Raw genomic sequence first — 14,697 nt, forward strand, 5'->3', positions numbered from 1 at the left:
GGAACTCGAAGGCAACTTTATCTCCGAAGTTTGCAGAGGTTGCTGGGACTCTGTGAGGCAGCGCCCCTAGGGACGGAACTGAGAGCAGCAATAACTGCTCGCTCCGGCCCACCCTATAGAACCCCGGGGACCCGCCCCGCCCAAGCCCTGCGCAGAGCCATTTGCTGGATAGCCTCAGGCAAACGCCAGATTAGCACCGCCCTAGAGATCCAGCACAGAAGCTCTCCCACTGCAGACACAGCTGACTCTCATAGCCAGTTAGCCTGGAGGTCAAATCACCCCCGGTATTGCCGACAAAAATCAAGGTTTAACTACAACAAGACTTCACACAAAGAACACTAGGGGGTGACCAAGAAAGCATAAAAAATGCGGAGACAAAGAAACAGGAAAAAACTGTCAATGGAGGATATTGAGTTCAGAGCCACACTTTTAAGGTCTCTTAAGAACTGTCTAGAAGCCGCCGATAAATGTAGTAAGATCCTCAAGAAATCTAATGAGACCCTGGATGTTATGATAAAGAACCAACTAGAAATTAAGCATACACGGACTGAAATAACGAATACTATACAGACTCCCAACAGCAGACCAGAGGAGCGCAAGAATCAAGGCAAAGATTTGAAATGCGAAGAAGCAAAAAAACACCCAACCAGAAAAGCAAAATGAAAAAAGAATCCGAAAATACGAAGATAGTGTAAGGAGCCTCTGGGACAGCTTCAAGCGTACCAACATCAGAATTATAGGGGTGCCAGAAGATGAGAGAGAGCAAGATATTGAAAACCTATTTGAAGAAATAAAGACAGAAAACTTCCCCCACCTGGTGAAAGAAATAGACTTACAGGTCCAGGAAGCGCAGAGAACCCCAAACAAAAGGAATCCAAAGAGGACCACAGCAGAACACATCATAATTAAAATGCCAAGAGCAAAAGACAAAGAGAGAATCTTAAAAGCAGCAAGAGAAAGAAACTCAGTTACCTACAAGGGAACACCCATACGACTGTCAGCTGATTTCTCAACAGAAACTTTGCAGGCCAGAAGGGAGTGGCAAGAAATATTCAAAGTGATGAATACCAAGAACCTACAACCAAGATTACTTTATCCAGCAAAGCTATCATTCAGAACTGAAGGTCAGATAAAGAGCTTCACAGATAAGGAAAAGCTAAAGGTGTTCATCATCACCAAACCAGTATTATATGAAATGCTGAAAGGTATCCTTTAAGAAGCGGAAGAAGAAGAAAAAGGTAAAGATACAAATTATGAACAACAAACATGCATCTATCAACAAGTGAATCTAAGAATCAAGTGAATAAATAATCTGGTGATCATAATAGAATCAGGGACATAGAAAGGGAATGGACTGACTATTCTTGGGGGGGAAAGGGGTGTGGGAGATGCGGGAAGAGACTGGACAAATACCGTGCACCTATGGATGAGGACAGTGGGTGGGGAGTAAGGGCGGAGGGTGGGGCGGGAACTGGGAGGAGGGGAGTTATGGGGGGGGAGAAAGAGGAACAAATGTAATAATCTGATCAATAAAGATTTAATTTAAAAAAATTTAAAAAAAATCAGCAAAGAAACGTCAATCCTAAATGACTCACTAGATCAGATGGAATTAATTGACATCTTCACAACATTTCACCCCAAAGCCACAGAATATACATTCTTCTCAAGTCATGAACATGGGTCATTTTAAAAGATAGACCATATACTGGGACACAGGCAAGTCTCTTCAAATTCAAGAAGATAGAAATCATATCAAGCATTTTCTCAGATCACAATGGCATAAAACAAGAAATCAACTATTATAAAAACAATGAAGAATGTGAAACACCGGGAAGCTAAATAGCATGATATTAAACAATGACTGGGTTAGCAGAGAGATCAAAGAAGAAAGAAAAAGCATCATGGCAACAAATGACAATGAAAACAAAACAATCCAAAATCTAAGGGACACAGTGAAAGCAGTCTTGAGAGGGAAGTTCATAGCTCTACAGGCCTGCCAGAAAAAACAAGAAACAATGGTAACAAATTATCTAACCTTAAAACTCAAAGACTTAGTAAGAGAGCAACAAGAAAAGCCCAGTGTAAGCAGAAGAAAGGAAATAATAAAGATCAGAGTAGTGATAAATGACATAGAGACCAAAAAAAAAAAAAAACCCAAAAAAACAAAAACAAATAAACAAAACAAAACAAAAACAATCCAAAGATCAACAAAACCAAGAGCTGGCTCTTTGACAGGATAAACAAGATTGATGAACCTCTATCCAGGCTCACCCAGAAGCAAATAAAGAGGACCCAAATAAACAAAATCAGAAGTGAAAGAGGTGAAGTAACAACCGATGCCGCAGAAATACAAACGATTATGAAAAAATACTATGAACAACTCTATTCCAACAAAATGGACAACCTAGATGAAATGGACATATTCTTAGAAAAATACAAGCTCCTAAAACTCAACCAAGAAGAATCAAAAAACCAGAATAACCTGATGACTACCAAAGAAATTGAAACAGCGATAAAAACTCTTCCAGCAAACAAAAGCCCTGGTCTGGATGGCTTTAAAGGGAAATTCTACCAAGCATTCAAAGAAGAACTAAAACCTATCCTACTCAGACTATTACAAAAAATTCAAGAGGAAGGCACACTTCCAAGCTCTTTCTATGAAGCCAGCATTACCCTAATGTCAAAACCAGATAAAGACACCACAAAAAAAAGAGAACTACAGGCCAATAACCTTGATGAACACAGATGCTAAAATCCTCAACAAAATTCTAGCAAATTGGATTCAGCAATATATTAGAAAGGTCATACACCATGACCAAGTGGGATTTATTCCTGGAATGCAAGGATGTTACAATATCTGCAAATCAATAAATGTGATACATCACATAAACATACTGAGAGACAAAAATCACATAATCATATCAATTGATGCAGAAAAAGCATTTGACAAAATCCAACACACTTTCTTGATAATAACTCTCAGCAAGGAGGGAATAGAGGGATCATACCTCAACATAATAAAAGCACTATATGACAAACCTACAGCCAACATCATACTCAATGGGCAAGAACTAAACCCATTTCCCTTAATAACAAGAACAAGACAAGGATGCCCACTTTCACCATTCCTGTTTGACACAGTACTAAAAGTACTAACCATAGCGATCAATCAAGAAGAAATAAAAGGCATCCAAACTGGAAAAGAAGTAAAACTGTCCTTATTCACAGATGATATTATACTATACATAGAAAACCCCAAAGACCCCATCAAAAAACTACTAGACCTAATAAATGAATTTGGCAATGTAGCAGGATACAAAATTAACACCCAGAAAACTATGGCCTTTTTATACACCAATAATGAACTCACAGAAAGAGAAATGAAAAAAAAATCCTATTTACCATTGTACCAAAAATATTAAGATACCTAGGAATAAACTTACCTAAGTACATAAAAGACCTGTACTTGGAAAATTACAGGACATTGAAAAAAGAGATAGAGGAAAACATAAACAAATGGAAGAACATACCATGTTCATGGATTGGTAGAGTGAACATCATTAAAATGCCCATACTACCTAAAGCAATCTATAGATTCAATGCAATACCTATTAAAATACCAATGGCATATTTTAAAGCTCTAGAACTAACTCTGCAAAAATTCATCTGGAATAAAAAAAGACCTTGAATACCCTTAGCAATCCTGAGAAAGAAGAACAAAGTTGGAGGGATCACAATACCAGACATCAAGCTATATTACCAAACCACATTTCTCAAAACTGCCTGGTACTGGTACAAGAACAGACATATAGATCAATGGAACAGAATAGAGAACCCAGAAATTGACCAAAGCCATTATACTCAATTAATATTTGACAAAGTAGGCAAGAGCATACAATGGAGTCAAAACAGTCTCTTTAATAAATGGTGCTGGGAAATTTCAACAGATACATGTAAAAAAATGAAACTAGATCACCAACTTACACTATATACAAAAACAACCTCAAAATGGTTAAAGGACTTTGATTGTAAGACGGGAAACCATAAAAATCCTACAAGACTCCATAGGCAGCGAAATTATATACATATGTTGTAGCAATATCTTTACAGACACAGGTCCTAGGGCAAGAGAGACTAAGCAGAAAATAAACAAATGGGACTACATCAAAATAAAAAGCTTCTTCACAGCAAAAGAAACCACCAACAAAACAACAAGAAAGCCTACTGCATGGGAGAAAATATTTGCCAATGTTATCTCTGATAAGGGTTTAATCTCCAACATTTATAGGGAACTCATACAACTTAACAAAAGGAAGATAAACAATCCAATCAAAAAATGGGCAAAGGACCTAAATAGCCACTTTTCAAAATAGGACATTCAGAAAGCCAAGGGACATAAGAAAACATGTTCAAAGTCACTAATCATCCGAGAGATGAAAATCAAAACAACAATGAGGTACCTAAATAGACACTTTTCGAAAGAGGACATTCAGAAAGCCAAGAGACATATGAAAACATGCTCAGAGTCACTAATCACCCGAGAGATGCAAATCAATACAACAATGAGGTACCACCTCATACCAGTCAGAATGGCTATCATCAACAAATCAACAAACGACAAGTGCTGGAGAGGATGAGGAGAAAAAGGAACCCTCTTGCACTGCTGGTGGAATGCAGACTGGCGCAGCCATTGTGGGAAATAGTATAAAATTTCCTCAAAAATTCAGAAATGGAACTGCCATTTGACCCAGTAATACCACTTTTAGGAATATATCCCAAGAAAACCGAAACACCAATCAGAAAGGATATATGCAGCTCTATGGTCATAGCAGCACAATTTACAATAGTTACGATTTGGAAACAGCCTAAATGCCCATCAGCAAATGAGTGGATTAGAAAACTATGGTACATCTATACAATGGAATACTACGCTGCTATAAAAAAGAAGGAATTCTTACCATTTGCAGCAGCATGGATGGAACTGGAGAGCATTATGCTAAGTTAAATAAGCCAGTCAGTGAAAGAAAAATACCACATCATCTCACTCATTTATGGATAATAAAGATAATTATAACCTGATGAACAAAAAGATAGATATAGAGGCAGAGAAGCATCAAACAGACTGTCAAATTACAATGGGAAGGCTGGGGAGGGTTGGGGGGGCAGGTAAGATATCAACCATATAAGCAGAACCAATGGATGCAAGACACTGAGGGGTAGGGGGGTGAAGGCATGTGCCAGGGTGTAGGGGAGGCTGAGGGAAGGTCAATGGGGAAAAAAAGGAGACATGTGTACTACTATTTGTAATGCTTAAAATAATAAATTAAAATTTAAAAAAATTTAAGTGGGCAGAGGACCTGAATAGATATTCTCCAAAGAGGACATACAGATGGCCAATAGACATATGAAAAGATACTCTACATCACTAATCATCAGAGAAATACAATTAAAATCACATGGAAATAGGTGTTTTGGGTTTTTTCATACATATATATGAAAGTATATTTTTAATAGAAAAAAGAGTCCACTACTTCTGATAGCAAGAAAATGGTATTAATGACTAAGTAATAGAAAAAAATAGAACTTTAATATTTAGTAGGATGATAAATATTTAAGGCCAGTGCCCAGCCAACATGGCTCAGTGGTTGAACGTCAACTTATGAACCAAGAGGTCATGGTTTGATTCCGGGTGAGGGCACTTGCCCAGGTTTTGGGCTTGGCCCCCAGTTGGGGGGCCATACAGGAGGCAACCGATCAATGATTCTTTCTCATCATTGATATTTCTTTCTCTTCCTCTCTCTTCTTCTCTAAAATCAATAAAAAATATATACATATTTTTAAAAAATGTAAGGCCAGTTTTGGAATGGTTCATCTAAAACCTCAAGAAACTAAAATATTCAGAATTGTGTGAAAAAAATTATCTTGCATAGTACGGATATAATCATTATTATGTGTGAGATTGTTTCACCAATAAAAATGGGGAAAGACATTTAAGAACAAACTTTATACTGTAAACATAACAATTATGTTCCCTAAATATACAAAAAAACTGTCTTCTGAGTCACATACAAAGCATTATTTTGGAAGGCAAAGAGTAACTTGAGTACACATTTGGTTATGTTTAATTTAGTTAGCTGGAAAAAATAAACTGTAATATGACTAAAAAAGAAATGTAACTATTTATGCCAAAACAGGTTTTTCCTATTTAAATATCCAAGTAGAAAAACAACTTAATTATTTTCTGTTCAAAATCCAAAATAATATTTTAAACAAATCTTGGCAAGAAAAGGAGTTTACTTAACTATATGACAAGGATGAACTTTACCTGAACCCTGTTCTCCAAGGAGACAGAGAAGGTTTAGAATTCTCCCCATCTTTTTGGTTCTGAGAAACAACTAACTTCAAAGGACCATCCTGACCTCACTTATAAGACACATCTCCATCCTTCCATATGACTCATGTAAAATGCATAACACTCCTTTTTACCTGCTTCTATAAAATGCCAAATTTCATTCCTCTTCTATGAGATGCATCTCATTAATAAGGTTCTTCCCGTTGCACGAGTCTATATAAAATAACCCCCTTAATTGTTTGTCCTTGAAAAAGCTACAGTAATCAAAACAAGGTGGTAGTAAGAGAGTAGATTTTAAAAGTTCTCAACACAAGATTTTAAAAAAATGTAACTATTGGGAGGGAGTGTCATAGTGGCATAAAGAGACATAGACTAATGGAACAGAGATACCAGAAATAAATCTCCCCATATAGGTGAAATTTTTTTTTTTTATAAGGGCACCCTTCAAAGGGAAAAGGACAGTCTTTTCAACAAATAGAGCTAGGAAAACTTGATATCAACATAATTTGGGATTCCTTATGGAAAGTTCCAGCAAAGCATACATAAAAATGCGTATGTAGTCAATTATCATTTTTGTTGCACCTATTTAAATAATCATGTTAAATCTAATGAGGCCAGACTTACTTTGTAAAGAAGATTCAAAAAAGGGTATGACTTGTTATTAGAGACATTTATGTTTCAATGGAAAACTATAGCACACCTTTAAGGATCATTAGATTCTTGTTCTGTTCATTGTCTTTGAGCTGCTTTTACCCTCTTGGTAAATTACATTTTGTCAGTGCCTACCAAATTCTCAATTATTCTAGTTTCCTTCAATATCTGGCTCCAACTCTCCAAACTAACATTTCCAATTTTTCACATCCTCCTGACTTATCATCACTAAGGAAAAAAAAAGTGCCAACTTCCCAAAGCCCTGCAAGCTAAAACCAGACAACAATCTTGATTAGCACTTCAAAATATATTACCACAACGGATCATGTATGGGGAACACTCATGCATGGAATTGCTGCTCCGTATGCCACTCAGGATGCTATTGGTTCAATATCTAGAAATCCTCACAATTGATTGCCCAAACACCAGGTCTCAATGGATGGTTCAGCTGCTTTGTAACAAACAAATGGTGACCAAATGAGAAATGAACTTATATTGTTCAAATAATAAAGAATGTCTATTCTTTCCTTAATCAAGCAAAAGAGGACAGGCAGAAAATCAGGATCAAGATGGAGGAGTAGGATGATCCTGAGCTCACCTCCTCCCATAACACAAAAAACTACAACTACATATAAAACAACTATCACTGAGAACTACCTGAAGGTTAGCAGAACATATTTTTCAATAACTGATATAAAGAAAAAGCCATATCCAGATGGGTAAGAAGGGCAGAGATACAGTCTAGTCAGGACCCACACTCAGTGTGATGATCCACAAGTGGTAGGGATATCATAACTGTAGAGGTCCATCCTGAGGAGAGAGATCTGAACCTAACATGGGTTCCCCAGGCCAGCACACCCTCATCAGGGAAAGGAGTCCCCATAATGTTTATAATAATAAAAGCATAATGTGTTAATTAGACCAGATGTCCTTAACCTTCCAGACAAAGCTGGGGCTGCGAGGGAAGCCCGGGTCCCAGGTGCCTGCCTGTGGCTGGAGGGAAGCCCGGGTCCCGGGTGCCAGAGGGAAGCCAGTGCTGGCAGCCGAGGGAAGGAAGGCCTACTCTTGCAAGAATTTCACACATTGGGCCTCTAGTCTAGTTATAAAAAACAGTGGAGCTTACATTTGGGAGACCTGAAGAGCTGCAGGAAACCGAGACTCATCTCTTAAAGTGCTCAAGCACAGCTCAGCCAATGTTGCTCAGTGGTTGAGTGTTGACCCATGAACCAGGAGGTCAGGGTTCAATTCCCAGTCTGGGCGCATGCCCAGTGTTGCAGGCTCAATCCCCAATAGGGGGAGTGCAGGAGGCAGCCAGTCAATGATTTTCTCTCATCATTGATGTTTCTCTCTCTCCCTCTCCCTTCCTCTCTCTGAAATCAATAAAAATATACTTTTGTGGTTTTCCAAATATATATTTTTTATTGATTTCAGAGAGGAAAGGAGAGGGGAGAAAGAGATAGAAACATCAATGATGAAAGAGAATCATTGATTGGCTGCCTCCTGCACATGCCCCACTGGGGATCAAGTGTGCAACCCAGGCATGTGCCCTTGACTGGAATTGAACCCAGGACCCTTCAGTCCACTGGCCAATGCTTTAGACACTGAGCCAAACCAGCAAGGGCTAAAATATAGCTTTGAAAAAGAACTCCTGCACAAAATCCCTCACAATGACTCCCAGCACAGAGGTGCACCAGTCTGAAAATCGCCTGGGTCATATGTGAAGGAGATACATTGACCAATCTTAAGACAAGAGGTAGAAGAGCCGGTATCTGTTGGAACTTTCTATAGGGATGGAATTACTTGCAGGTACCATTTTTAAAATTTTCCTCCCACCTAGCTGAGAGGTGCCATTTTTTACATTCTCAATTAACCTTGTTAACACTGTTTACCCTACACTGGTATCTTGGAGATCTTGCCCACCCAACTTGCCTACTCCAACTTGCACCCCTCCAAAGTGGTTCCCACTCTATCGCAAAAAAGCAGGCACCCTCAGCCTATACTAAAACCCACCCGAAATATCTCCAGCCCTACACCCAGCATGCAGATTCAGCAGCCACTGGTATCCCTCAAAAATGACTCTCACCCTGTCACAATTGAGGGGATGGGCTCAGATAGCATCAGAGCCCTTCAAAGCAGGTCCTGCACCACCACAACAAGCAGGCAACCTCAGATGGAGTCAGTACCCATCTAAAGTGGTTCCCAATTCAGGAGCAAACCCCCACACACCAGTGCATTCTCAGCAGCCAAGACCAAACAGTAATGAAAACCTATTGCTCACATAAGTGTGCCAGAAGCCATTGTGGTAAAACCCACCAGAGTTATGACCTACACACAAGTGTTCCCGCAGCAACCACAGCCAGACCTCACAGGCAGCCAGGGTGGGAGACAGCCCCATCAACCATCAGAACACAGGCAGCAGTTGTGGCTGAGCCGTATAGAAAATCAGGCCAGAGGCTAACCCCATTCAACAGTGTACCCACAGCAGTCATAACCAGGCCTCACAGACAGCGAGGCCAGGGACCTGCCCTGCCCACTTGAATATTGGCAAGTATTGAGGCTGAACCTCACAGCCAGTTGACTTGGGGCCAAATCCTTCCCACCAGCATGTCCCAGAAATCGCATCAGACTATAATAGGTGAATGGACACAACCCATACAAGGGAAACCCCAGGAGCACATGGCTCTGGAGACCAGGGGAGATTGTGCCACTGTGTACCACAGGACATCTTCTATATAAGGCTACTCCTTCAAGAATAGAAAATATAATTTATCTACCTAATACACAGAAACAAATGGAGTAGGCAAAATGAAGAGATAAAGGAATATGTTCCAAATAAAAGTTCATGACAAAAACAAGAAAAATAACTAAACAAAACTGAGATATTCAATCTATCAGATAAAGAGTTCAAAGTCATGATTATAAAGGTGTTCACCAAATTCAACAAGGAAGAATACAGTAAGAACTTCAACAAAAAGATAAGAAATATAGAAAAGGATTAAATGAGACTGAAGTATACAACAACTGAGATGAAAATTACACCAGTGTGAATCAACAGCAGATTAGATGATGCAAAAAAAAAAAATATTCAGTGATCTAAAAGGCAGAGTACAGCAGTGGAAATGGCCCAATCAGAACAGCAAACAGAAAAAAAGAATTTTAAAAAATGGGTTAGTTTAAGACACGTCTGGGACATCAACTGCACTAACATTCATATTATAGGGATCCCAGAAGGAAGAGAGAAAGGGACAGAAAACTTATTTGAAGAAATAAAAGCTGCCCTGCCTGATGTGGCTCAGTTAGTTGAGCATTATCCCATGTACCAAGAAATCACCAGTTCGATTCCCGGTCAGGACACATGCCTGGGTTGTGGGCTAGATCCCCAGTAGGGTGCATGCAGGGGGCAGCTGATCCATGTTTCTCTTTCACCAGTGTTTCTCTCTCTCACTCCCTTCCTCATTGTCTGAAATCAATAAAAACATATTTAGAGAAAAAAAGAAATAAAAGCTGAAAACTTCCCTAACCTGTGAAAGAGACATCCAAGTTGAGGAAGCATGAAATTCCCAAACAAAATGAACCAAAAAAGACCCACGCTAAAACACATCATAATTTAAATGTCAAAAGCTAAAAATATTCCAAGTGTCCATAAGTAGGTGAGAAGATAAAAAATCTGTGGTACATTTACACAATAGAATATTACACAGCCATAAAAAAGAAGGAAATCTTATCCTTTGTGACAGCATGGATGGGCCTGGAGAGTATTATGCTAAGTGAAATAAGCCAGTCAGAGAAAGGCAAATACCATATGATCTCACTTATATGTGGAATCTAATGAACAAAATTAACTAACAAACAAAGTAGAAACAGTCTCATAGATACAAAGAACAGACTGACACCTGTCACATGTAATAGGTGTTACAGGGCTGGGTGAAAAAAGTGAAGAGATTAAGAGAAAACAACAACAGTACAGTAAAACATTGATATAATGGATTAATTTGGGCAAGGGGGTGTCAGTTGAAGCTGAAAGTCTGTTATATGAAGTAGGTTTTCCGAATGTATATGTTAAAAACGTGACAAATTAGTTTACCTGTTTTTACTTATGTAGACACATTTGTATAATTAAGTGTATGTACAAAAACTTTAATTTCATAGAAAAGTTTTCTGGTTGTATTAATGTAATTTTAAATTTATACTGAATAGGTATAGTAAATGCATGCATTCATCAGTCACACGAATAAACAAATGCACAGGGCTGGGGCATGGCTTAGTGCACATGGGAACATCATAGGCATGCAACAACAGAACCAGTTACCTCAAGATGTGGTATGATCACATGCTAAGCATTCCCCAAACACTGTTTATGCGCGGTGACTTGGATTTAAATATGTAGACTATAGTTGTAGATATGAAGTAGTTATTTATGTCAGAGAAATTACTACAGTTTTTTTCTCTAACATATTGCCTATTCACTAAAATTAGTCAAAAATAACTGAATTAATAACAAAGAATTATTTGTTAATTTAATTATAAGCACATCTTATTCAAAAGCATTTTAAAATTAATAGGCTGTTAATTTTTACATAGGGCATATGGACCAGAAATTTTGCCTGTTAAATCCAAAGTCCATTAAATTGAGGTCCTCAAAATCAAGGGTTTACTATGTGGTGATTACCAGAGGAAAAGGGTGTGGGGGAGGTAGTAGAGGGTAGGGGAGATAAATGGTAATGGAAGGAAACGTGACTTGGGATGGTGAACACATCATACAACACACAGATGATGTATTATAGAACTGTACCCCAGAAACCTCTATAATTTTTTAACCAATGTCACTCCAATAAATTCAATTAAAAAGTTTGTTAAAAAGTTTTATAGAGAGGATCTTTTAAAAAGCAAGAGAAAAAAACAACCAGTAACGTACAAAGTAGTTCCTATAAGAGTAAAAATTGATTTTTCAGCAGAAACTTTGCAGGCCACAGAGGATAGCACAATATATCCTAAGTGATGAAAGGGGGGAAAAAAAACTTCCATCCAAGGCTACTATATCTGGCAAAGCTACCATTCAGAATTGATGGAGAGACAGAGTTTCCCAGGTAAGCAAAAGCTAGAAGCATTCTGCAACACTAAACTGACATTATAAGAGATGTTAAAGGGAATTCATTAAGTACAAAAAAAAAGGCCAAAACTATAAATGAGAAAATTCATAAAAGAGAAAATCACCACTGGTAAAGGCCAAAATACATTAAAGGTAGTTAATTAATGACTTATAAAGCTAATATAAAGAGTAAAAGACAAAAGTAATAAAAATTACCTAAATCTACAATAATTACTTAAAAGATACACAAAAAGCCGAAACCGGTTTGGCTCAGTGGATAGAGCATCGGCCTGCGGACTGAGAGGTCCCAGGTTCGATTCCGGTCAAGGGCATGTACCTGGGTTGCGGGCATATCCCCAGTGGGAGATGTGCAGGAGGCAGCTGATCGATGTTTCTCTCTCATCGATGTTTCTAACTCTCTATCTCTCTCCCTTCCTCTCTGTAAAAAAAATCAATAAAATATATTTAAAAAAAAAAGATACACAAAAAGATGAAAAATATGACATAAAAAACATAAAACATGGTACAGGAGTAAAAAAATGTGATACTTTCAGAATGTGGTCAGACCTAAGCAACAATCAACTTAAAATAAACTGCTATATACTTAGGTTGTTATATATGAATCTCATGGTAACCACAAACCAAAAACTTAAAATAGATACACACACACACACACGCAAAAAGAGAGTGGAATCCAAACATAATATACCTTTTAAGCCTGGTCGGAGTAGTTCTAGTGTAGAGGCTGATGAAGAAGCCAAATTGCAAAGGGTTTGAGGAGTAAATAAAATATGAGGAAGGAGAGATGCCAGTCATTTCTTCCAAGGCAAGATTGTCTCTGACCCAAGGTAGAAAGATATGTGTACATTTTACCTTTGGAAATATCTACTTTTTTTTTAAAATTCTACAACCTTATTTAGTAATGTCTCCTTTTTCTGAGTCACACTTCCTAATACATAAACAACAGCAAATAAGAATTATGAAATTAAAATTGTTACCAAAAAAGGCATTTAGCAGCTTCTGAACTTGAATATTGCTGCCCACGGTTCGGTACAATCCCTCTGTCTTGATCCCTAGGGAAAGAAAATCAGGTCAGATTTGTTTATACAGCTAGAGTTTTCATTTACCTCAGGGTAAAAAAAGTAGGTACTTACACACTGGAGTCAGTTCAAACATAAAAGGGTTAACCTATTCTCTCCAAGCTCTCCAGCCCTCCCCTGCAATAGGGGAACAGTCCTGAAGCATCTCTCCATACTTCATACTTTCATTTGGATTGTACCAAGCCCTCATTAATCTGAACAGAAGTGAACACACTCTATAGTAAAGAGAATAATATGCTTAGGTGGGTAGCAGCAGAAGACTGAGAATGATGCTACCATCTTGGAAAGGAGCTAGGATCTAATTTTAAAAAAACACACAAAAAAACAATATCAACCTTCAAGATATTCCTGAGCAGTGATAGAAAGGAAGAGAGGATTGGAGTATGGTAGATGAAAAATAAAAGGCCATTTTGTGCATGGAGAGGACTGAAGCAACATTTCAAAGAAAAAAATAGACTGCTCATACAGTACACTGGCCCATCTATAATAATAAAAGCATAATATGCGAATCGACCAAATGAATGAACAGCAGAAAGACCATCCGGACGACCTTCTGGACGACCACGCTATGACACCCACTGGCGCCAGGACAGCCAAGGTGGATGCAATGCGATTGGTCAGGGGCCGGGCCATCGCCCCATGATCGCCCTGCAGAGGGAGGTCCAGGCCACAGGCTGGCAGCACTATCGATCAATCAGGGAGCTCCATGATCGCCCCAAAGAGGGAGTCTCAAGCCACTGGCCTGCAGGCTTCGGTGGGTGGGCGGGGCCTCCCTCTGTGGGGGTGCGATTAATTGCAGGATTGCCCTGGAGAGGGAGGCTCAGGCCACCAGCCAGTGGGGTGATCAATCAATCAGGAGGCTTCACAATCGCCCCAGAGAGGGAGGCCCAGGCCACTGATTAGCAAGCTGTGGCGGGTGGGTGGGGCTCACTCTGCGAAGGCGGGATCAATCACATGATTGCCCCACAGAGGGAAGCCCAGGGCACTGACTGGTGAGCTGTGGTGGGTGGATGGGGCCTCCCTCTGTGGGCTGCAATTGACGGTCCCAAAGAGGGAGGACCAGGCTACCCCACATTGGTGCTGGGGTGGGTGGGCGGGGACTCCCTCTATGGGGGCGATCCATCACGAAGCCCTGGGCAGGTGAGCAGGGCCTACCTCTTTGGGGCGATTGATTGTGGGGCTCCTGGACTGTGAGAGCGCACAGGCTGGGCTGAGGGACACACCTCTTCCCCCGCCCCCCCCCCCCCCCAGTGCATGAATTTCATGCACCAGACCTCTAGTTTCAAAATATTATTAGAGAGAAACTTGAGAATATCATCAACCTGGAAAAATGTTTATTCCACATTTGTCTGAATTTGGTTTTGCATCCATCAATTTCTAAACCAATATCTATTCTGGCACAAACTGAACTCTTGTTTATTTAGGACTATCATCACAATACTACTTGAGGAGTGCCAGGTAGTATTTAGGAATACTTTTAAAAAGCTATTTAAAGCTATTTCTCT

General features: G+C 39.2%; 1 protein-coding gene across 1 annotated transcript in view; it reads right to left on the reverse strand.

Annotated features, from left to right (window-relative positions):
• OPHN1 (oligophrenin 1) overlaps positions 1 to 14,697 on the reverse strand; it is a 629,793-nt gene that overhangs the window by 275,806 nt on the left and 339,290 nt on the right. The window contains exon 15 of the mRNA XM_081080828.1: positions 13,091 to 13,165. Coding sequence (XP_080936954.1) covers positions 13,091 to 13,165 — 75 coding nt within the window. The remainder of the gene's footprint in view (positions 1 to 13,090; positions 13,166 to 14,697) is intronic.

The sequence above is a fragment of the Myotis nattereri genome, assembly GCF_964212035.1.
Source record: "Myotis nattereri genome assembly, chromosome: X".
NCBI lineage: Eukaryota > Metazoa > Chordata > Mammalia > Chiroptera > Vespertilionidae > Myotis > Myotis nattereri.